Source organism: Lonchura striata, chromosome 8 (genome assembly GCF_046129695.1).
Source record: "Lonchura striata isolate bLonStr1 chromosome 8, bLonStr1.mat, whole genome shotgun sequence".
NCBI lineage: Eukaryota > Metazoa > Chordata > Aves > Passeriformes > Estrildidae > Lonchura > Lonchura striata.
In genome coordinates, this window is record NC_134610.1 from 24,222,353 (window position 1) to 24,246,107 (window position 23,755).

Consider the following 23,755-nt stretch of genomic DNA (forward strand, 5'->3'; position numbering starts at 1 on the left):
CATACATACATACAGCAGCAACTTCAATTCCAAAAAATGCCCCAAAAGCAAGACAAATACAGGCACAATGCCTAGAGGAAAGAGTATTCTCAAGACACTGCAATTTGTGAATGTCTGGTTGTTGGCATCAACGTGGCTCTGTGAAATTTTGGGTAGGCACAGACCTGTCTCTTTCAAGGCATCCTACGCTGATAGTCAAAAGCGGTTATTGGCTTTGCAAATTTAATCCTTGAAAGGGAAAAAAGTACATCATCAGCACTTCCTGTCCTTAATATATTATTGTATTTATAGCTTTCTGTGGGTGCAGCTCCACAGGAGACTGGAGATGGAGGAGTGGGAAGAAAACATCTGGAACAGATTTAATATTTGTGGGAGTCTCTGTTTATCTGTCCAGATGCAAGGAGATCCCCAGGGACTCAAGAGTTTTTGTAGCAGGGCTCCCTATTGGGCTGGTTTTGTCAGTGCTGGGGTGCATGGTGTGATCAGTATGCAAAGAAGGGACAGCTGATATTAAATCCCATAATGAAATACCTAATAGTTAAGTTGGGAATGTTGATTTAATGATTATCTTACAAAATACAAAGTGCATTAGAATTTTTCCAATAGTACAGGTACAAGAAAAAAAAAATATTAAAACTTTATGGACAGTTTCCACATATTTCTTCTCTTCTTTGTGAGCAGTTGAGTGACTCAGAAGAGGTGAGACTGACACTGGTAGCTCATTATTACATTACAATAGATGAACTAATAATTTCCCTGACAGGGATGCTCTGATGAATCTGTTCTCACATTTTGTAAATCACAGACTTGTTTCTTCATTATGTGTTCTTTGTTTAGAACATTTTCAGTTTATTTAGTTTATTTATGAATGCACACTTCTTTTTTGACACATATTCAGTACCTAAATAGACATTGGGTTTTTTTAATATGGCTTAAAACAACAATTCAAGAAGCATTTTAATTTGTGCTCTGTTAAACTGGGATGGGAGTTTGATTGTTCCTGCTGGTTTTGTTTGTTGTAGCTGGTTCCTTCTTCCACACTTTCGCTATTATCCTGCCCCTGGCCTCCTCCCAGTAGTTCAGAGGATTTCCTCTATGTAGCTTTGAGTGGCAGAGTAAGTGTTGTGCATTGGTATCTTTTTGCAGAAGGTTACACAGGGCATGGGATGATCCCAGGCTGGCCCCTATAAACCAACCTTTGGTGCTGAAAGAAGATTCAGCAGAAAACACTTGAGGGAAGAGAGGGGAGCCACATCTCATGGCAAACTCCTTGGCTTGAGATTCTTCTTTGCCAGGAGGCCATTAAGTCAAGAGCCAAATGTAACTCTGTAGCTTTTTTTGAAGTGTTTTCCTGTTTTCCTCTTGTTTGCTTGAATCTGAGAGATATCCAGGTGCTGTAGAGCAGGCTATGTAGCTGGATCAGTATTGTCAAGAGGGTGGATATCATTATGTATCTGTAATATCCCAGTGTACTAGTTGGTATTTGCAGTCTTTACAGAACCAAACCTTGTCATTTCACTACTAATTCAGTAGAGATTCCAGCTTTTTATAATTTTTTCTGCATTTACATCATAGTGGTGTTGTGGAAAGCTCTAAGAACTTGTGAAAGACAAGGGTAAGGTATGATAGCAGATGTCTACTCAGAAAACGTCTTTTCTGATTTGCTTTAAAATGTTAAAAAAATCCTAGCAGCTCTGTAGCACAGAAGGCAAGGGATAGCTATATAAGGGGGATGTCTCCTTAGGTTGAACCAAGGCAATTTGAATCTATTCATACTGTGCCAATCACTTGCCATGGATGAATGAGGCCAGTGTGAATGACTGCTCTGGGCTGATCCCTTGCCTGGTGGTATCTGACTTGTAAGGCTGTCAAAGCTTCTTCATAAATAACCAATGCTATAGAAATTATATAAAAGACTGATTTTAACTTTAGTATTGTGTCTCTGAGAAGCCCAAGAACTGATTTGAGAAACATATAGATGTAATTTTCCTTTCTATAGCTGAAAAGGAAATACTGACTGAGAAGGAAGCAGAAGGGCAGGTCAGTATTCTGTTGAGCAGTAATGAAGTTCATGCACATGAAAACAGATACACATGCACTGGTGAATTGCTTTACCTGAACTAATGGGGACCTCTTCCATAAGAGAGGCTAAGGTTTTTTTTCTATTAAATTAAAATTCACCAGATAAGGAAAGAGACAGAGGAGGCCAAAGTGTTTGGCAACAAATTTAGGTAACTATTCACCTTGAAGCTTTCCCCCTAGCTTCAGTTGTAGTGACAAGCTGTTCATGGCATGGTCTTTCAGCTGTACTAATTGAATTGGGTAGTTAAGATCCAGTTCTCAGGGAAGTAATTTCCATTGTCTTTACTGGGAGTTGGGTGGGGATGTCTGTCTTGAGGTAGAAAAGTTGTTTGTCATCGCAGGATATTGTGGCTACCATGATAACAGAGCAGCAGCACAATTTGAAAGGCACTCCCTAAAAGCTGTGTGACATCACTGATATAGAAGCTTAGTGGGCAGTTTGCCTCTACTGCTGTTCACAGGCCTTGCAGGGTCTTACTTTATTTCTGTGTTAGTAAAATATGTATCAAAATTAATACTAAAAAAAATTAGTTGTGAATATCCAACAGTTTTAATAATGCATGCCAATGCATTGAGCTATGAACTGGGATTAAATATACGATGACATTTAACTGGGGCAAAATTCTGCATTGAGCCTTCGGGAGGATAGCAGCAAGCTCTTGCCTAAGGCTCGAGAGGAGAAGGTGGCAGGGGTCTGGGGCTGCAAGCCACTGTAGTTACCTCCCATCTCCAGGATTTTATACTTCTGCTAAGATCTAAAGGTGAGATAAGGTTGTTTGTTGCCCACCTCAGGCTGAGTAAAATGTTTCTGGTGCCACGAGGTAAACAGTGCACTTGGATGCTTCCTGTGCCCAGTCAGGAACAATACACATGCAATAGTGTGCTGCAGAGCTTGCTGAGATCTCCCTGCAAAGCTGCTTAGTCAGTGCAGTGCTTGCACCAGAGGAAATCACTCCTGGGAAGCACTTAGGGGTTTAGAGACTCTTTAGACTATTTTAATGCTTACCTAATGAGAATAGAAAGGAACAAGAAGGAGGATCTTATCTCTTGTGTATAAAATGAGCACTGGGAATGAGCTTTGGCAGATTGCCCACTGATGTGTAAAGGATGTTCTGCATTTGTCTGCTAGCCCAGCAGCTGGCAGAGTCCTCTGCATGGCCCTCTCTGCCCATGTGGTGCTGTCCCTTTGTGTGGGTGGGATGGTGGAGGCTGGTAGGAGACCAGAGATCTTCAGTATCTCCATGATCAGGAGAGGTGTAAAATCTGTACTTTTTAACACAAAAGCAACTCTTCCACTGCCTGTGTGGGAATTAATCAGGGATGCGGTTTTGTGAAAGGAAAACTCCAACAGTGGCAATATCTGCAGAAGTTTTTTACTACAGCACAGGAAGGAAAAATGTAAAAAATGGTTTCTTTTCCACTGCTGCTTGAAGTTTCACAAGTAGAGCTTTGGGTGAGAGAGATTTTGCTTGAAACAAACAAGTTGTTTCTCTGTTTTGTTCAAAGTGGAATCTGAAAAGCAATAGTATTACCCACTTAATGTTACTTCGCTGTAAAAGGGAAGCTTGTATTGAATGTGATGTGATTGATCTTGAAAGGCTGTCATTTGTAAAGCAATTACAGTTGGGGTTTGATTTTTTTAAGCAGATCAGCTGTTAAGGACAGCAAGTCAGCACTCTGACAGCAGTGGCTTCGCAGAGGACTCTACAGATTGTTCTCCATTCAGTCAGCTTCAGGTAAAGTTCATATCCTGTGGTTGAAATACTCCTGATTAGTGTGAAACAGGAGGGGAGGGTAGGAGGGATGTTGATGTTTGACCGCTACTGTGACTGTCAGTCTAGATCCTATAAAATCATAATTTTCAGAGCTGGACCTTCTGAGTCCCCGTGTTCAAATTTGAAAGCCTTTCTGGTAGGTTAATGGTAAACTTGGGATGCGAATAAGCTCTAAATTCAGTATGTTCTGTTTGCTGTTACTGGTGTATCTTTTCTCACTGTCAGTTCCTCTCAGTAGTGGGTAGAGATTAACGTCTTGAAAGATTATGGCTATTCTGCTGATCATTTCATTTTTTAATAATTTTTGTCTTCCCACTTTTCTTGTTCTTCTCTCCCCGCCCCCTGCATATTTTTTCTTTTTTTATTTTAATTAACAGCTGACAGAAAATGAAAACAATTTCACACTAGCTTTACTGTGAAGATAGACTAATTTTAGTTGATCTTGACCGTCCATGCTCTTTCTTGTTCCAGTTTCTTTGATCTCAGTCCCAGAAATTGCTATGATGCTGACCAGAGACCTCATGTCTTAGGGAAAGTCTTTGTTCCAGCCTGGTGTTTAGGTGTCTGCTTAATACACATGCTTGCACAGCATTGTATCTGATATTTTGAAGAGCTGTTCTCCTGGTTCTCCTAAAACATTCACACAGTAATAGCCATTATTTGATTGGCCTGTCAGTCAGTCAGAGAAAAGCCTTGAGTTGGATCCTGTTCTCAAGGCCAGCTATTCCTGGGACCTAGACCACAGCCCAAAGGAAGAAATGGGATTTTGGCTACCTCCAGCAATTTCATTTCTATAGCTTGTATCTACTGAACTGTATGCTACCATATATTTCTTCTCCCTTGTGGCACACCAAGCATTTTAAAAGCTGTTGGGCAGTTACTAGGAAGAGTTTTTTCACCTTCTCCATCCGTCAGTGTTGCTTTTTCATTTTGGTACTGGAATTCTGGGTTTTCTGATTTAGTAGTTCTTCAACTGAGTATCAAAATAAAAGCCAAGGCAGTGTTAATCTTTGTCTCCCTTAAACATCAGCTTAATGCTTTCCAAGAGCAAGAAAGGGAGTAATAATGAATAAAAGGAAAAATGATCCTGAGTCCCTGCAAAGAGCATAAGCATCTGACATACTTGTTCAGCTCTCTACAGAGCTGTGAATGCATCCAAGTTGACAGGCATATTAGAAGGTAACTTAGAGGAGAATTGGTCACTCCTAAGCTTTATGCTGGTTGCAACCTGATTAAGAGCCCACTTAAGAGCATGCTCAAAAGTATGTTGCAGCTAAGTACCCTTTCACTGGAATATTGCTGGAGTTTGTCTGTGTTGGCTGTAAAGGGAAGAGATTTTTCTGTTTTCTGTTAGCTATTTTAAAAAGGTATATTGAGGCTGCGTGAGGTTTATGCCATGGTGTTGCTAGGCTCTCCTCTGCCACCTGCACTCCTTAATTCAGACCAAGTGCTGAGCTGAACTCAGAAAATATGGGTGAGTGATGCAGCTAGGAGAAATGAGAACTTGGCAGCTGGAGAAGAGAACCTGTGAAAAGACGAGGGGGTTACAGAGGAGCATATGTTGTTTCTTAAAAGTATGGTAAGTTAGTGCCATCTACTGTCAAATTATTGACTCTAGCACCCATAGGCTTCCTCTGAAGCTCAGGAGAGAACTCAAAATTTGAACCATATTGCCTTTCATCTCTGACTTCCAAAATTAGGATTTCTGAGGGAGATTCTGACATTGAGATAGGGTATTTTGCGAGGGGGCGTTCATGTTACCAAAGAAGCCAGAATTCTCCATCCACGTTCTTATACCTTAATCATAATTGAACAGTGTGATGGAGAATTAGGGCACAGATAGACACACATGTAGTCCACGTGGTTTCACCTAAACATTATAATCTTTTGCTCATTTAGTACCTTCAACTTGAAAACCATCTGTATCTCCATATCCTTTCACAATAATCTGTGACTGTGTCAGTGAGTGCCATGTTAGGTATGTACTTGTGAAGGTGACATTCATGGCTGAAATCTTCTAGATGGATGGAGAAGGAACTATGGCCTGACAAACATCATAAGTAATCTCTTTAGGAGGAACTAATAATTAATATTCTAATGGTAGCAAGAACTGCAGAAAGTAGAGATGGGAAAATTTCTAGTTCATGCACCAACTATGGTAAATTTCCACATACTCTTAGGGAAATATCTTGTGCACTTGTAAATACAGCAGTCAGTCAGGCCAGCTTCAAGAATATGCTTTACAATGAATGGATCTCTTCTTTTTTCCTTTCTCTTACATGTTTTTCCTGCCATTTTTTATCTATTAAATTAGCAACTCCCTCATTCATGTGCTCTGGTTTAAACTGTGATTTAGAATGAAAAGGGGAAGAAGTATCAGGAGAAAGGAAGGAAGGGCTAATAGTACCGGATGTGGTCTTCAACTGAGATTAACATCCTAATGTGATATTCTCAGTCTTCAACAATTCTTTATTTAAACAGGCTTAGTTTATTCTTGGTGTTGTCCTGTAACACAGTTTCATACAGTCTGCAGTTCCCCTTACTTCTCTGTAGACATTTCCTAATGTTACCCTTCATTTCACTGTTGTGAACATTTAAAAATGGGAAATGCTTTGTACCGTGACCGAGCTATCTGTTTGTCATCACTACCTAAAATACTAGCATTGTATTCTTCTTGCTCTTACTCTTTTGCCCCTTCTATTCTTCTTACAATATTGAATTTATTGTTAAATCAAATGAATGTGTGAAGAATTTTCTCTTTAGGAACATAACCTCCTTTTGGTGCCATACTTCATTGTACTCCTAATGTATCTGATACTATGGTTTCTTCATTCTCCTTCACTTCTTTTCTTGCACATTAAGTGCATTATTCTTTATGCTCCCCACCCCAATGCCTAATGAAGGTATTCTTGGGCTCTGGGCCTGACCCCTGAGAAGGCAGCAGTTGAGTTTCCAGTCCGTTCACTCCTTTGCTGTCTCATATCTCTCCTAGGTTCAGGAGTCTTTGCAGGGCATGGGAAGCAGTGCTGACAGCTGTGACAGTGAAACAACTGTGACATCGCACAGTGAGGAACAGAAGACACCGATAGCCAAGGAACTGCCCTGTTTTGATAAGTTTGAGGAGGAGGAGGAGGAAGATGATGACGAGGAGGCGGATTATGATGATGATGAAGAGGATATTATCTCTCAAGTAGAGAGACGAAATGTAGGGGTATCTTCTGATAAGAGAAGGAGTGAAGACAGAAAAATTAGTGACTGTAAAACTGAACAAAATCAAGGACAAGAAAGCAAGTCATCTCATATATCAGAGACAGTCCAAGGAGAGGTCAGCTCTAAAGAGGAAGACATTTCCAGTGAGCAAAAAGAGTCAGACCTGCTGGAGGAAGGCAGTGTGTTTGAGTTTCCTCAGTATCACACACACCATATCCTCAAGTCGATGCAGTCTCTGGAAGGTGATGGCTTCTCCACATCATCTGTGGACAGAGTTCAGGTTGCCTTGCAAAGAGCCGAGATGAGGATCATCAGCTCACCTGACTCCAAGGCCAGGTGCACTCTGCTTAAGTCAAAAGATCTTCTGAGGAAGCAGCGACTCTGGTTTGCTGAATCGGGCTATCCTCTAAGGCGCTCTCAGTCTCTCCCAACTGCACTGCTGAATCCAGTGAAAGTGGTGTCCTCTGTGAATGTTCAGTTAACTCCAGGAAAAGAGACTCTCTGCAGTCCTCCTTCTTTCACCTACAAGTACACACAAGTGGAGGAGGACAAGGAAGCAGCATCTGAGAATGACAGAAGTGAGGATGAGGCAGCCTCCAGCCATCCTGTGTGCAAATCCACACTGTTTATTGCGCCTTCGTCCTCCAAGAAAGAGGTGCCCCAGGCTGAGGCCAGCAGGCTGCCTGAGGAGCTCAGTCCCACCAGGGTACAGAGCTGCCCCCTGCACATGCCAGCAGCCATGTCCCGGTCCACGTGCTCCCTCCATTCCCTCCCCACCGAGTGGCAGGACAGGCCGCTGTGCGAGCACATGAGGACGCTCAGCACCCACAGTGTCCCAAGCATCTCTGGCTCTTCCTTCAGTGCCATGCTTTCCCCCTTCAGCTGTCCCTTCTTTCCAAGGCATGGAGTTCCTCATCGTTCTCCTGCCATGAACCCACCCTCCACTGTGGAGATGCAGCTGCGCAGGGTCCTACATGACATCAGGAACTCCCTGCAGAACCTCTCGCAGGTAAGAGGAAGTCTCGTTTTACCTCTGGACAAAGGGGCTCCTTATTTTATCCTTACCAAACCAGGTGGTAACTTGAATATTCCTTTGTATAGTTCAACTTCTCAGGAAAAAAAAAGATATTTTGCTCAAGTCTGATTTGCTACTGTTTTAGGAGCTTCTGTTTAAACACACAAGTTTAAAGTGTTCAAGTGTGGGAGTTTTAGGTTAGATATTAGAAAAAAAGTTTTTCACCCAGAGGGTGGTAGGGCACTGGAACAGGCTCCCCATGGAAGTCACAGCACCAAGCCTCATGGAGTTCAAGAAGAATTTGGGCAATGCTCTCAGGCACAAGGTGCTACTTTTGGGGCTGTCCTGTGCAGGGCCAGGAGTTGGACTTTGACCCTTGTGTGTCCTTTCCAAGTCAATATATTTATGATTCTAGGATCATCTTTTCAGTGCTCCACTTTTTTTGTATTTAATGTTTTCTAGTTGCAGTTGACCCAGACTGATTTTTTTTTTCCAGTATTTTTTATTTTTTAGCTTTTACAAATATTTTTGGATGGAAGAGAGGAACAGTGCATTCTTTATCAGCTATTATTTTATTTTAAGATGGGAATCATTAGCTTTAGATTTAAAAATGCATATTTATAGAATCACAGAATGGTCTAGTCAATCCTTTGATTTCTCTTCTCTTTGACATACTTCTCATCCAGCTATTAAAAATGTATTTTTTTTCCTTACAAGTCACAAAGCTTCGATAATGATGTCAATGATTGATCTCTGTATTTGTGTGCTGTTTCATGCTAGTCTTTTTCACTTGAAACTCTGGAGCTAGCCAACATGTTCTTGATACTATCAATCTTTTATTAAGAATTGATTTTGTCAGAGCTTATGAAGTTCTGTCCATCTTATCACTCAGAGAAGAAAAGCTTGAGAATGCAAGCGCATAAATTTTACCAATTTCTGCCACACCTTCTGCTCCTCCTCTCCTAATTGCCAGCTGTTCCTCCTCTGCCATCCTGGTTCTGCTGTTTTCTTAGGTAGCGATCCAACTTAGAATCCTGCAAGCTCCTGCAGGAGGCTATGTGGGCAAAGCAGTTACAGACTCTTTTCATTTATGTGTGAATATGTGAATACTAGTCAGTTGTAGACCTAAAATTTCTATGCATTTAACCCAAGAGCAAACGTGTGCCTGCCTGCACCATATTGCAGGTGGGAGGCTGTAGTGGCCTTTTATGGCCCCCTGTTATTTTACTGACTTTGCCACTTGTCAGAAGTTAGAGGTGCATCCAGTCTTCCTGTGGTTCTATTAGCTGGCCCTGCTTCTCAGAACGAGATTTGGTACTGTGGCCAGCTCTGCAGCAGGAAGCTGTGGTCACCTGTGTTTTAAGTCACCCATTACTCAAGGTGGTGTTCATGGTTTGCCTGGGAGAAACTGTACTTAACCTTCTCTAGAGAATTCGCCCAAGTGTACCAATTGCAGCTTTGATCTGTGTAAGGTTTTAGTGTGCTCAGTACTTCTACCACACATGCCATGCTAACTAAACCTGCTGAAAAAGAAATCTCTGTATTACATCCAGTACTCAAGCTGGTTCAGCCAAAAAAAATAAAAAAAGGGCATTGGAGGGGACAGTAACATTTAGCCCACTTGTTCTTCTTCAAGCATATTTTGTCTAAATTAGTTTCATTTTGGGGACTTGGTCCTTCTCACAGCAGAGATCGGTTTCCTACAGTAGAGATAGAGTTTGGCACATAGCATACTCAATGGCTAAAGAAAAAGTTGAGATGTTTAAATATATATGATACTGATTTTAAGAGAGAATAAGGAGGAGTAGATAAGTTGCTGATTGAACAGGGAACAGAGAAAGCTGGCAGAGGAAAGATAAACCCATCCCCTTGATGTGATCATGTTGGAGCAAAACTTCTCTATATGAATGAACATGCTTCAGATTTTCCATGGCATATCAATAGTCCTTTGAATTCTTTCAAAATTATATTGGACAAGCTGTCTTTCATGTTTGAGAAGGTAAACATTTTTGCTGTTTCCACTGTTCTTTGTTGTGCTGTGTTTCTACATGTAACAAACCTGGGTTTTATCTGTTTGCTCCATGTGTTGTTGAAACATGCAAATAGAAATTCTTCAGCAATCTTGTTTTCATGAAAGATCATTAGCAAGCTGGGGTCTTTGGATGTAGGCAGCAGAGTGAGATTGAAAACCAAAATGAACAAAAATTCCCCAAACTAAGAACTGAAGAAAATCCCATGACAAATTTTACTATAATCATGATTTCAAAATGGGACACAATTTAATTTGTCCAGTTTTGGTTTTGGAATTGTTCTTTTTATCATTAGCTGAGTCAACTGAGGCTACTAAGTTTTCAAGCATAAAATGCTTTATGCAGCTAAAGTTAGTTTTTATTTCTACTCACTGTATCAGACAGGATTCATTTGCCTTTTCACCAGCAGCACACTTGCATTGCTGAGCTGTGTTGCACATGTGCCAGTTAAGAAGTGGTGCTGCCATTTTGTAAGGTTGCTTATATGCAGCACAGTATTTCCATGGATTGCAGAAATCTCAATGCCAGAAAGGTTGTGTTTAAACAGTGGATGCTTTTGGAGTTTCTGTGTATTCCATTTCACATTTCAAATTGTTTGTTTCTTCCCCCTAGTACCCAGTGATGAGGGGTCAGGATCTTTCAGCTGGTTACACTACTCAGAGATCATCCATTCTACCTCTCTATGAAGTAAGTGACCCTGTTTATGGAGTGGCACTCAGTAAAAATAAAATATAAGAAAGCATCCTAAATGTGTCACAGATTGGGCAGTTCCTTGTCTTTATTCTCAAGAGAGAGCTTCCTGCAAATAATGTTATGAAGGAATTAATCTAAATACTCTTTCATGTGTTTGCTTGTATGATACAGCTGAAAATGCTGTTTTTTTAAGTCATTGTGATGGCGCAACATGCAGCTTCCATCATATACTGAAGTTGCTGAGGTGCTGTTAACTCAAAAGGCTCATCTGGGCAAATGTGGTTACAGAATCCAAACTTAATTTAATTTGTTTTCCCATGTAATTAATGATTATATTTTTATTTCCACAGAATACTTTCCAGGAGCTACAAGTGGTGAGGAGAAATCTAAATTTATTCAGAACCCAAATGATGGATTTGGAATTGACTATGCTGCGTCAACAGACCACGGTTTATCAGCACATGACAGAGGAGGAAAGGTAAAATGACCTTTTTTAAGAAACAAAAAAAAGAGAAAATACTCTGGCATATCAGAAAATGTGTTGCTGCCCTTGAAATCAGCAAGAAATCTATTCGTTTCAGTTTGAGCAGGGTTGGAGATGAGTTTTTTGCCAAAATCTTATTTACTCTTTTCTTTATACATCTTAATTGTAGAGTTTTTTATTCTTGGTTTCTTCCAATCCCTATTTCTCACTAATTAATTTTTTTTTCTGCATCATTTCTCCAAAGTGATTCTACAGCTGCAGATATTTAGGATTGTTATAGGATACTTGAACATAGGATATTGCAGGGGAAAAAATCTTAGATTTTATTTTAGATGTCTCCCATCTTCTTAGATGTAAATAAAGAATGAACACTGTAGCATTCGGATGCTTTCCCAACTTTCAGTGGCTACTCAGCAGGCTACAGATGGCATTCATATTCTTGCTCCATGTGGTTGTGCTCGCCAGGAGTTGCAGTAGCAGCAGATCTGGAACAATTTTTGAAACTGATTATATATTTAGTTCAGTTGAATCAGCTCTTGGCCTATCACTTTAAAAGTAAACATGTTTGAAATCAGTTGGCTGCCTTAGACTGTGGCTTCCTGGCCAAAATGTAGCTGTGAGTGTTGGGGAATCTATAACCACACAGGAGAAGTAACGTGATTACTGCGCTACTCTGTGGTGCTTGTTATTATCAGTTTTAAATTGCATTTGATTAGATATACTGATGTAGAAATACTGATTTCTTCTGCATTTAAAGCTAAAATTTTTGGAGGAGTTTCTGCAATACACTATGTTGTTTTGTTTTTTCTATGGACTGATACGTCTTTTCTATAAATGGAAAAAGACTTCTGTGCCATGTAGGCATTCAGCTAACATTTCTGTGGTCTGCTTTGAATTCCCTTGTATGAAGTCCTTTACTTGTGGCACTGTCCTGCTCAGTCACCTCTTTGAGCTGTGTAGTGAATGCTTTTGTTCTTCTTGTGATGGCCTTGCCGTAGATTCGAAGCTGATCAGCTGCAGAGCCTGAGGAAGTCGGTCCGCATGGAGCTGCAGGAGCTGGAGATGCAGCTGGAAGAACGTCTGCTGGCCTTGGAAGACCAGCTCAGAAGTCTGCACATGTCTTCACCTTATAGACCTCAGGCACACATAGTAAGTATTAGTTTTGCAAGAGCATTATGTTTTTTCTCAATGTAATGCTCATCACAGAATTGTAGAATAGTTTGAGTTGGAAGGGACCTTTTAAAGATCATCTAGTCCAACCCTCCTGCAATGAGCTGGGACAAATGATAACTGTTATAACTCTTGGAGTGGGATGGAATCTAATGATGCCATGTGTATTATCAGGGGTCATATTTTCTCATTTTCAGTCAGTATTTCACCTTGGGGAAAAGGTGTGTGACTTTCTTGGTGTTCATACATATCAATACATGCCTCATGGTATTTTAGGGCTGAGAAAGGCAGACCTCTTCTGTCAGTGCTTTCTTCTTTTTCCTCTTCATGACCCTGAATTTTTGCAGTTTTGGTAGCTGGGGTTAATGTCTAAAATCCTTGGAGTATGGTGATGGGCTTTCTGGAGTTCTCCTACACTGATTTTCTTGAGAGATAAGGGTGGAGACATGTAACATTCACAGTATTTCTCTCCCAAGAAACAGAGTGTGCTTTCTCTCTAGCTCTGCCAATCCATGGGAACAAAAACAGAAATACCCAACAAAAAACAAACACCCAAAAAAAACCAACAAAAAACCCCACACACAAGAAAAATCCAAACAGAAACAAAAAAAAGGGGTGGCATGGCAATATACTTACTCTTATTTTTCACTCAGTGAAAGACTGTTCCTCTCTTTTTGTGCTGCAATTCTGTCATCAGCCAAACAAAAGAAGCACAGATAAAAAGTGTCATGTGTTCTTCCTGGGTTTCATTTCTATTTCTTAGCCTATCCTCTTCTGTAGAAGCAGCACAGGCCACATCTTCCTCTTCAGTATTTTGTCATGGGGAAAAAATTGAAACCCAAGAACAGGAAAATACGGTATTACTGTGATCTCAAGCCAAACTTGCATTCTTTGAACTGTATAAATAATTTTTTATTTGTAAATCCTTTTATAGAAGAGTGCCAGCTTTAAAAATGACTGAAATTAACTTTCTCCAACCAGCTCTGCTTCCTGTTTCCAACATGTTCATATACTAGCTTCTGAGAGTGCTAAGAAAGTCCTAAGTGCATTAACTTAATTTTTCAGGGTATGTATGGAAGCAGAAGTGCTGATAATCTGTCATGTCCTTCTCCATTGAACGTCATTGAACCAGTAAGTAATTGTTTACTCTGTGTTTTGCTGATGAAAAGAACTAGGAAGGTTTTTCTTTAAAATAGGTTGTAGGAGATTAATTTTACACATAATTTTAGAAATACTTTACTCTCTCAAATAGCTTTGTTGAAAACAGATGCAATTTTCCTTAAGTAGATTTAGATTTAACTATAGGTGTAAGTAGCTGTAGTCTTGTTAGCTTTTAAGAGGAATATGTAGAAGTGAGATATTTTTTTCATTTAGTTGCTACAAATGGTGGTACTACCTCATGTATTTTCTAAGGAAAAATATTTTTTGTATTTCTATGCATTTTCTGCTACTGGAAATAGGTAGTTCAAAAACTGCAGAAAGGAAAGAACAAATAAACAGAAATCAAGCCCTTACGTGTGTGTCTGTCAATGGCTCTGGCAAGATGTGTACATTGCAAAAGTTGGTGGCTTGGGGAAGAGCCACAATTTTTATTTATGTTGGCTTTAAAAAGGCACATTCTTTTTCATGATCCTCTTTGTTGTAGTCATAAAGGCAAAGGATATATTTATTTTATAGCTGTATTTGTTGCATGGAGGCAATGAGTAAGTGATTAAATAAATAGAGAGAAAACATAGTTATGTCTGTGTGTGACTTTTTTGTATGCTTATTTGGGACTGTTTCTTTTCTGAATCCTTAGGTCTCTGAGCTTATTCGAGAGCAGTCATTTCTGAAATCTGAACTGGGCTTAGGACTGGGAGAACTTGGACTGGAAACTCTCCCAGCAGAGGGTACAGAGTCTGTATTCTCCCATGGAAACTCAGATTCCTCTTCAGTGTGCTCTGGTCACACAGGTAGAAAAGCTAAGAGTCAAAACAAGAAGTTGTACAAAGCCTCTGTTGCCTTAACCCCAACTCCCCCTCTGAGAGCAGGCACTGGACAGCCAGTGGAAAGCTCTGAGGAGTTTGCAGACTCCAAGCCAGAGGTGGAGCACAAACTTGAAAAAATCCCTCTCATGCCTTCAGTTGATGAAATCCACAAAGCAGTGGAGCAGGAGGAGCTGCAACAAGTCATACGGGAGGTGAGTAAGGAGGGGCTGAGATCTGGGATGTTTGAACTGAGTTTTCTGAAACCTAAAGACAAGGCTGGCTGTAACTCGTGTCCACTGAGGTTTTCTCTTCCCTCTCCAGCCAAGGCTCCATACTGTTCAGTGTTGTGTCTGAAAGCTCAAATCATGTCACTAGGTGTTGGAACCACAGCTCTGTTGATGTGCAAAGCAGTGGATGTTTTTTTCAGTGGTAGTAGTTAGCATGTAAATTAATAGCTAAGTATGGCTGGGAAAGAACTTGCTGTCTCTGCTACCTGGTTAAGCAGCAGTATTTCAGATTCCCAAGTGAAAATTTCTGTCATGTTTGTTTGTTAAAATGCCAAACTGGAGTTCATTGAGTGGTGAAATAATGTTTCTGAAACAATGCTGTAATAAATGCTAAGTGTACTTTCCAGTCCCTCTACCCCAACCCCTAAGTACTATAGGAATGTAAGTGAAACAAGCTGAAGGCAAGTGGGAAGTTATTTCAGAGTTTGAGTGATTTTGGACCAATCATATTGGACTAGTTTTATTGGCAGTCAATGAAAGTGAGGAGTGCTTGGTTATTTTTCCTGTGGGCCAAGTTAAGAAACATGACTAAAACTGTGTTTTGTTAGTGGCATGACAGAAAAGCTCTCTGGCAAGTAATATAAATGTGGAAAGGAAGCCAAAGAAACTACTTGTTCTGAAAAGAAATGCCTGTGAAAAAGTGGAGCAAACTTTGCTCTGAATACAGAAATGGGCATTGAGAACTTGGAGATTTTATTCCCTCTTCTTCACAAGAGAAGGACCACTTAGTCTTTAGCCAAGGGTCACTGGACACTTAGCCTTTAGCTTGTCCCCTGAAGCTTTTGTGTGACTCTGCCACAGACCACTGAAGACTAGGTAAGATGTCATATTAGAAACGTACAACAGGCCAGGCTGTAATGCCATGGTACCTTCCAGGTCTGCATGTGTTGAAGCTGTGGATAATTGGAACCAGCTTTACTTTAGCTTTGTCTCTGACGTGGATGAGATGCATACCACGCATCAGAAGAGTGGCACATGAGATATTTAGCACACTTTGCACTGTGCTTCTGATTCTGCAGGATGATCCTGGCTTCTCCTGAAGCCAGGATGTGGCCTTTGTGTCCAGGCTGTCTGTAAAAATCCATGTGTCAGGGCAGTGGTGTCATGGTGGAGGGTGGAGAAACTTAGGAAGGAGAACTGTAATTCAAAAGTACTGCAAAAGCAGCAGAGACAAAAAAAAAGTCAGCTTAAGTCAAAAGACAGAATTATTTCAGTCAATATTTTTTCAGAGGTTAGCCTCTGTGAAAGTTCCTCTTTAGCTTCATTAGTTGATAGCAAATAAAGATGTGTACTCTTTGCACAGAGATTGTTATTTGGGTTGTGTGGCCCTGAGGACATTGTAATGCTGAAAGTATCCACGCTGAACTGAGAGGCTACTATTCAAAGATGAGTAGTCAGCAAACAACTGAGCTTGAGTCACTTTGTGAATATTTGAGCACACAGAGTTTGTCCCTCTGTTTAACTTCATTGGCAGTGGGTTCTGGATCAACTCAAGATTCTCAGCATGAGGAGTTTTGCAGGTCAGAGTGGAGATGCGTTGGCTCAAAGCACTTGGTAGATTTTGCAGAGCCAGAACATACTATTCAACACATATCAGGAAAATCTTTATTATTTCATAAGAGTTAAAACAGAGCATAAATTGAAATAATGCCTTGCTTAAATAGCCCTGTTGTTAGCAAAGGAATTCCAGTATCATTGTCAAAAGAAAGAAATCTCGTAGGGTGCATTCTTGATGTATGCACTCTCAAGTATTAAATCCCTGCTTACTCCTCCCATTCTCTGTAGCTGTGTGACCTTGTGCTGGGAGAGAGAAGCCAGGCAGTGGGTGTGATATGCCTGGGTGGGCTGTAATGCATGTGAACTTTGACCTGTAACTATTTGTTCCATGAAAAAAACCCATGGTGTTAACTTTTGGCATTAATGGACTAACTCCCTTGGAAAAACATTCAGCAACATGAAGTTTTAAAATAGCAAACAGTAGCTGTCTTGATGAAATACAGCCTTGCCTCCACAGGATTATCACATTAAGTACTTACTGCTTGACTTGTGTATGCCACAGGGTCACTAGGAGGGTCACCAGGCCCTCTCACTCTGCTCTTCTCCAGTTTAAAAGATGTGTGCTAGTTTAAAGATCTTTCTGCTTAAGAGCAATGCAAGTTTTGATTTTGTTAATAGTTCTTCATTATAAATGACACTTAATGAAGTTACATTTAAAGGAAATGTATGATTTTCCTGTCATCATCTGCTTTAAGAGGCTGCAATGAGTCTGGCAGAGAATCATCCCTTTTCCATTTTTCCTTCAAATCCATGTTAGCTCAACATCCCTCAAAATGTTTGTAGGTTGCTCATGTGTGCAGGTGTTGGGTTCCTCATCTTATTATCTTGAGCATAAAATCTCACCAGCTGCTGCCATGAAGAAGTGGCATGGGGAAAAAAAAACAGGGCAGGAAGGAATTCTTTTAATTATAGAAAATTTACTTCAATATCAGAAATATAAGCACTGTGAAAAACCTTATCCCCATTTTTCATTGGTCAGTAAAGAACACCAATCTCCAGATTTGCCACAAGTGGTGCACTTCACTCTCAATCAGTTCTTTATTTAGCAGCAACATAATATTGTAGTAATGGTAATTCTTTTCTAGGAAGAGAGGTCATTGGTTTACTGTTATAAAAATGAGTGTGATACTGTGTTTTCAATGCAATATTGAATATTGGTGTTGTAGCAACGTAGTAAATGTAGCATAAATAAGTGGCTCTCTCATTTTTCAAGTGATCAATTTTTCATTCACTTGCTAAAAGTAATTGATGGAGCATTCATTGACTGCTTTTCTGTCTTAGCAGCGGGCTGTGTCCTCTGCAGAGCAAATAGAAGGTGCACCTTACTCTAAATTATTTATAATGAAAAGGGAAATATTGGCCATTGGTCATGACACACACGTGTGCTGAGTCCCTGCAGGAGTCGGTGCTGCTCCCCACGTAGGAGTGACCTCGCTGAGTCTGGAGGGGGAGGAAGCAGAGGCTCTGGAAAGAGGCAGTGGAGGGTGGCCTTGCTGTTGTCCAGACAGGAAGGTTAAAAGCAGAGGTCTCAAATAATCAAGGTCAAGCCAAAAGCTATTGGGACAGCTGAGAATAGAACAGGAGCTGCTTTGCTTCCAGTTTCTATGTTGTTACAAGACTGTCTGTCATACTAGATCATTTACTTGCTAATTTGGAAAGCTTTTATGAGTTTTTTTTTGGAAAGTGAACTTTATTTTTGTCTGTCTGTTGAGAGAAGGGTACAAAATGACTGTTCTATAGCATATTCACAGATCCACCCCATGAGATACTGAAGAAGAAAGGTGGAGGGAGCACTGGGGGCTCTCCTGTGCCTGCTGGACAGTTGGAGTGCTGTGTGCAGGTTTCCCTGCGCCTACATTTCTAATCCCAAAGCCCTTACTATGCTGACAGTGGTTCTAAAGCTTTGTACATCAGTGTGTGCATCAGCATAGACATCCTCTGGGCTTTCAGCTGTCAGTGAAACAGCCTCTATTACACAATGGCTTTTCTTTTGTCTGTTAATCAGCAAACAACCCAACTGGAAACCTATTTCCCAATAATATTATAGTCTCTGAATTTCTGCTTGATTCAAAGTAGTAATGAAATGAGAAACTTTGCCACAGTAATGGTTTAGGGATTGAATTGCCTGCCAAAGAGAACAAGGGATAAATAACCTGCTGCTAATGCTGCTGCCACCCTTCTGACGTTGTTGCTTAATCCTTTTGACGCACCAGGAAAAGGGAAGACTAACATGAAAAAGAAAAATGTATTGCTTAACTGGGATGCTGAGTGCTTCTGTGTGACCTTGAGCCAGGCCCTGGCTCTTACCCCCTTGCACCTTCTCACAGCTGTCCTCCTCTGTCTTTGTCTGTATCTGACTTTTGTCCCTCCTGAAGACCATTCAAAAAGATAAGTTGGTGCCAAAGATTTCTTGTACTTGCAAGAAGCCCATATTGTTTTTCTTTGTCATGCCCTGCTCTTTTAGAACTGTGTTTTGCCTCCTTTTCTCCTTTGTTTTCTTTACTGTAGCAATCAGTGCTCCGTTCTGTTTTTTGTTGTAACCTCAGCCACACTCACATGCCTGCTACTAGAAACTCCTAGGTGTGTTTTATATAAAACTTAATGGATAAATGCTTTGTCACAATCCTGTAACAAATAGCCTTCACTGGCATAGATTAAAGCCCAGTGGCCCACTGATGATGTGAGCAACTGATGAAATTCTTTGTCTTTCCTGCTGAAAGTATGCAATTAGGATTTGTCTCCTTTTGAATTACTTGAAAACAACAGCTTATGTTCATGGACTTGGATCTGTTCTACTGTGTAATCCATTAGTGAAGGAGATCAATCCTGCCTTCCTTTTCAGGAGAATAACAGCATGTCAAAAAATAGTGCATTTGGGAGGCTTTTGATGTACAAATCCTAAAATGTTTTTCTTCAGAACTTTGCATAGTTGAAATGTATTCTTTTTGTAGCATAAAGCCAGATATCCTAAGTGTAAAACATAAATATATTTACCATCTGGAAATACAGAACTAGTTTGGTTTACGTTTATAAAATTTGCAAGAACTTCAGAATTATTTAGTTAGTTTTTCATTCTAATGTTTTTCCAGTCACAGTTCTGAAAGTTGAATTTTAGTGGTGCATATTGGTAGTGTCAAACATATCTGCAATATCATTTCATTTTACCCATTGTTTATATAAATTACTGACCTTTAAACTTCGGCTAATCCCTTTCAGATCAAGGAATCTATTGTTGGTGAAATAAGAAGAGAAATAGTAAGTGGGTTGTTAGCAGCTGTATCACCCCAAAGCAGATCTGCAACTGCAAAACAAGATACACAGCCATGAAACTGGTACTACAGGTAATCTTCGGGGGTCTGCAAGAACCAGATTTTATTTTTATTTTAATTGCGTTAAATATTGTTGCTAACTTATACCTTGCTTTGTTTTCATTTTCTCCTTGAAACATAAGTGACCAAATTTGAAGTTCATTAAATACAGAGAATACTGATAATCCTGGATAGACTTGGAAAGTCAGCTGGTTTGTAGTTTGGCCCATTCTACTATCAGCTTTCATAGAGTGGTCCTTGATGTTTAGTTTCAGTGTGGTCTGTGATGACTTTTTATGTGAATGCATCATGCGAGAGGATTTCTGCAGTTTGCCTACCTTAGATATGAATAGTATCAAAATACATACTTAAATTAAACATAACAAACAGACTTGCAAATATCTAATTTAGGTCTTCATTTTCCTTTTTTTTTCTCTTAAGGCTGGATGTAGTCGGAAGTGCTGTGGGATTCTGCTTTGGGCAGCACCCACTGGTGAAAGTGCCAAGTTGGTTTTGCTTCAGGAAGTGTTAAAGCTGCTGAGATGGGCTACTGTGTTTGGCGCTTGGTTCTCTGATGTGGACCTTTCCTTGAGTTCATCTGTAAGGACTTAGACACTTTAACATTACTTTCCTTAAAACATCAGCAAAATTATGTCACTCTGAAAGGTTTTGTATTTATTTGTATGTCCCTGTTGTAAATTTTTATGTAGCTAATTTCTTTGTCTAATGACGCATCATGAAACTTGAAGATTTCCAGATGTAACCAATTTATAAATAACACATACACATTCAGCCTAGCTTTTTTTTAAAAAAACAATAGAAAAAAACCCACAACAACCCCTCCCAAAACACTGACCTCTATGAGGTATTTATTGTGCAATAACTGATCCACTTTAAGAGCTTGAAATAACCAGTAATGGTTTCCACTGCTGTTACTTAGTGCCACTTCAAAAGAAACAATCCTGTTACACAAATTGCTGTTAATTCTTGAGGTGGTTACTATTAGCAGAGTGGTAGAATGACATGAGGTTACTCTTAAAACTACTTAAAGTTCTGACACTGAAAGCCTTATCTTTGTGTAGAAGACAACTTTTAACTAATTTTATTTGCTTCCTTGCTGTTTGCTCATCCCTGTATAGGAAAGTGCCTTATTTAAGCACTGGGATATTTTTTTTGGTGTTGACTACTCGCAGTCATACCAAGAGAAGTTCTGCTTCATATTAACCAAAATGCAATAAAAATGCTATCTTCTGAAAGCAATTAGGATTTTCAACTTGGAATGCATGAATGACCTTGCTTATATTATGGGGAAAATGGAAAAAAACTCTTTTCCTTCTCCATCCCTCACAGAGTGTATTTTCAGTCAGCCTGGTGAATATACGATTGTTCCAATGGAGAAAATTGGAAGTCATTGGAGTTTTTATGTGGCCAAATAGACATTTAGTGGATATGTAATATCCCTTTTGGCTGCGCTTGAACTCTCCTTTGCCTTTTCCATCTACTAAAACTCTTCACACTATGTCAAGGTCTTTAATCAAAAATAGTTTCAAATATTACAATATTATATGAAAAAGTTTATAAAATTTTAAATTGTGTTAGGAAGACACACAAGGGCTGATTTCTTTAAAAAAGTGTATATTAAACCAATAAAATATTTATTTTGCCTATAATTTGTGTCAGTGTTTTGTATTGTGCATGGTTTTCTCTTGAGCAAAATAAGATAGATTTGATCAAATCCCAGAATTGGGAACAGCAGGAAAGCTCAGAGCAGTACACAGAATTGGGAACAGCAGGAAAGCTCGGGGCTTGGCTTTTGAAAAAGCTTTCAGATATTTAGGGGCCCTGAAATGTGAGAGCAGTGTTGGCACTTTAAAGCACTGTCTTAAAGTTATTGGCTTCTGTTGCTGGTCCAAGAAGTTGATGAGTTGGTAGTTCATCCCTGTAAGTAGAGGCAGAGTTTTCTTGAAAACTTTATTCTGCACACTGAAAAGCTGAAACACAAACTCTGGCAGCACTGATACGTGGCAATCTATACAAGGTGGTAAGCTGCAGTAGATTTCTGCCTTGCTTTGCAGCTTGCATGAGCATGCAGCTCCATTCCAGAACACCACAGGAGATCAGCCAGCCAGACCCATGTGTCTGCAACCTTCCTTTGCAAATGCAGAAACCCAAAACCCACTCAACCTGCTCCCCTCTCCCCCAGCCAGATCAATTAAGACACTTGACCACTTATGTAGCTCCTGTGCCTTTGAGCTGCTCAGAGCAGCTTTCCAAGAAAGGTGACAGCTGCAGCTCTCAGGGAGTGATGGAGGAAGGCACTTCAGGAGCTGGTGGCAGTTGGGCAGGAGCTGCCAGCAGCATCTTCCATGGAGACAGCAGCCTGACTTCCTGATACTCCACCAAGAGAAGTCACTTGCTGGTAACATCCCCGAGTATCTGAGGTATTTCGTCTTGTAGCTTGTAAGAACTTGTAAGCTTGTAGCTTGATCTCAGCAGTGCAAATCCTAGTGTTTAATATATCCTGAGAAATGAAAAGTACTGCCAAGTTTTCATCCAACTGATGGAAGTCAGATTTCTGAGGTTTTGCTATAATTTAAAATAAAGACATTTCAAAATGACATTTCTAAAAACTGTACTAAAACTAATGGATATAAAAGCACCTCTTTTTCCATAATCTGGATAACAGATTTTAAGCATTTTTAGAGGCATTTCCAGCTAATATTTTCTGAGTGACACTTATATATAGGAATGCCTATAAACTGTTTAAAAAAATATTTTATTGGATCTATCATATAGGTTAAGTTGAGCTGGTATCAACTTCTAATGACAATTGTTTCTGCCTTAGGAAAAGCCATCATTATTGAACACATGCCTATCCTGTGTGACTTAGCATAATGGTTTTCTGAGCATGGACAGTTATTTATTTTGCTTAATGATTCAAACTGCTACTTTCCTTGCAAATTAGTGTTGTCTTTTTTTTTTTTTTTGCAAGCCTGGAATTTGATATGGATTTTATTCAGATTCAGACGGCTTTATTAGTGGCCGATAAATATTGCTCAACCAAATTTGCAGTGAATAAAAACAGGCAGTATTACCAGAGATATTTTGCATGCTTTTCTAAAGTTTGCTATGACAGTGACCTTTGTCATTGCCTGTTGGCTGTAGGAGTAACAGGAGAACCCACCTGGTCGCATGGCTTAAAGACTTGTACCAGTGGTGGCATTTTGGCTTTTTCAGTCATGGGTTGGTCCATGTGGCACCAGGCTTGTAGGGGTTCAGGTTGGGTTCACTGGCTAAAAGGGGTGAAGGATTCTAGCCCATGGGTTGGTAGTGGTGATGTGAGAGGGCTTTAAGCTGGCTTGGAAGGGGGAGGGAGATAAGACCAGGCTCAGTAGGGATGGGCCTAGGGGCAGTGTGCCCGTGCTGGGACAGAATCGATAGCTCAGCTGATGTGCTGCTACACCAATGCACACAGTGTCAGTAGCAAACAGGAGGAACTGGAAACCATTGTGCAGCAGGACAGCCATGACATAGAATCCCTCACAGAAATGTGCTGGGATGCCTCGTGTGACTGGAGTGCTGCCATGATGGTTTAAGCTCTTCGGAAGGGATGAGCGAGGAAGCAGAGGCAGCAGGGTGGCTCTGTACTGTAGGGAGTGTTTATTCTGTGCAGAGCCAAGGATAGTGATGATAAGCCTGAGTGCCTGTGGGTGAGAATCAGTGGGGGAAAGGCCAGCAAGGCAAAAATCTTGGTGGGAGTCTGTTACAGAACACCCAACCAGCGTGAGGCAGCAGATGAACTGTTTGATGAGTGCCTGGCTGATGTCTCAAAATCGTTGGCCTGTGTTCTTGTGGGAGGCTTTCTCTTGACAGATATCTCCTGGGAACTCCAGCAGAGGAGAGGGGCTGTTCTGGAGTGTGCAGAAGAGAACTTCCTGACACAGCTGGTAAGTAAGGCCACAAGGGGTGTCTGTTTACAAACAAAGAAGGGCTGGTGAGAGATGCTGTGCTCAGGACAGCCTTCAAACAGAGAACCACTAAATGGTAGTTTCTGATTCTTGGTGAAGTGAGGAGAGGGATCAACAAAACCTCAACAAAACCTGCCTTTGTGTAAAGAGCAGACTTTGGCCTGTTCAGGACACTGGTTCAGAGAGTGTCAGTGGGAATCAGTCCTTAA

At 40.4% G+C, this 23,755-nt stretch overlaps 1 protein-coding gene across 3 annotated transcripts in view; it reads left to right on the forward strand.

Annotated features, from left to right (window-relative positions):
* ITPRID2 (ITPR interacting domain containing 2) overlaps positions 1–21,248 on the forward strand; it is a 39,808-nt gene extending 18,560 nt beyond the window's left edge. For 2 of the 3 annotated variants that reach the window (XM_021531307.2, XM_077785107.1), the window contains 9 exons: positions 3,727–3,818; positions 6,850–8,076; positions 10,725–10,799; positions 11,156–11,283; positions 12,288–12,438; positions 13,525–13,590; positions 14,258–14,638; positions 19,487–19,611; positions 20,020–21,248. In XM_021531307.2, the coding sequence (XP_021386982.1) occupies positions 3,727–3,818; positions 6,850–8,076; positions 10,725–10,799; positions 11,156–11,283; positions 12,288–12,438; positions 13,525–13,590; positions 14,258–14,638; positions 19,487–19,597 (2,231 nt within the window). In that variant the 3' untranslated portion in view covers positions 19,598–19,611; positions 20,020–21,248. The remainder of the gene's footprint in view (positions 1–3,726; positions 3,819–6,849; positions 8,077–10,724; positions 10,800–11,155; positions 11,284–12,287; positions 12,439–13,524; positions 13,591–14,257; positions 14,639–19,486; positions 19,612–20,019) is intronic. The other variant, XM_021531308.2, reaches the window with a different exon arrangement.
* Positions 21,249–23,755: the final 2,507 nt, after the last annotated feature.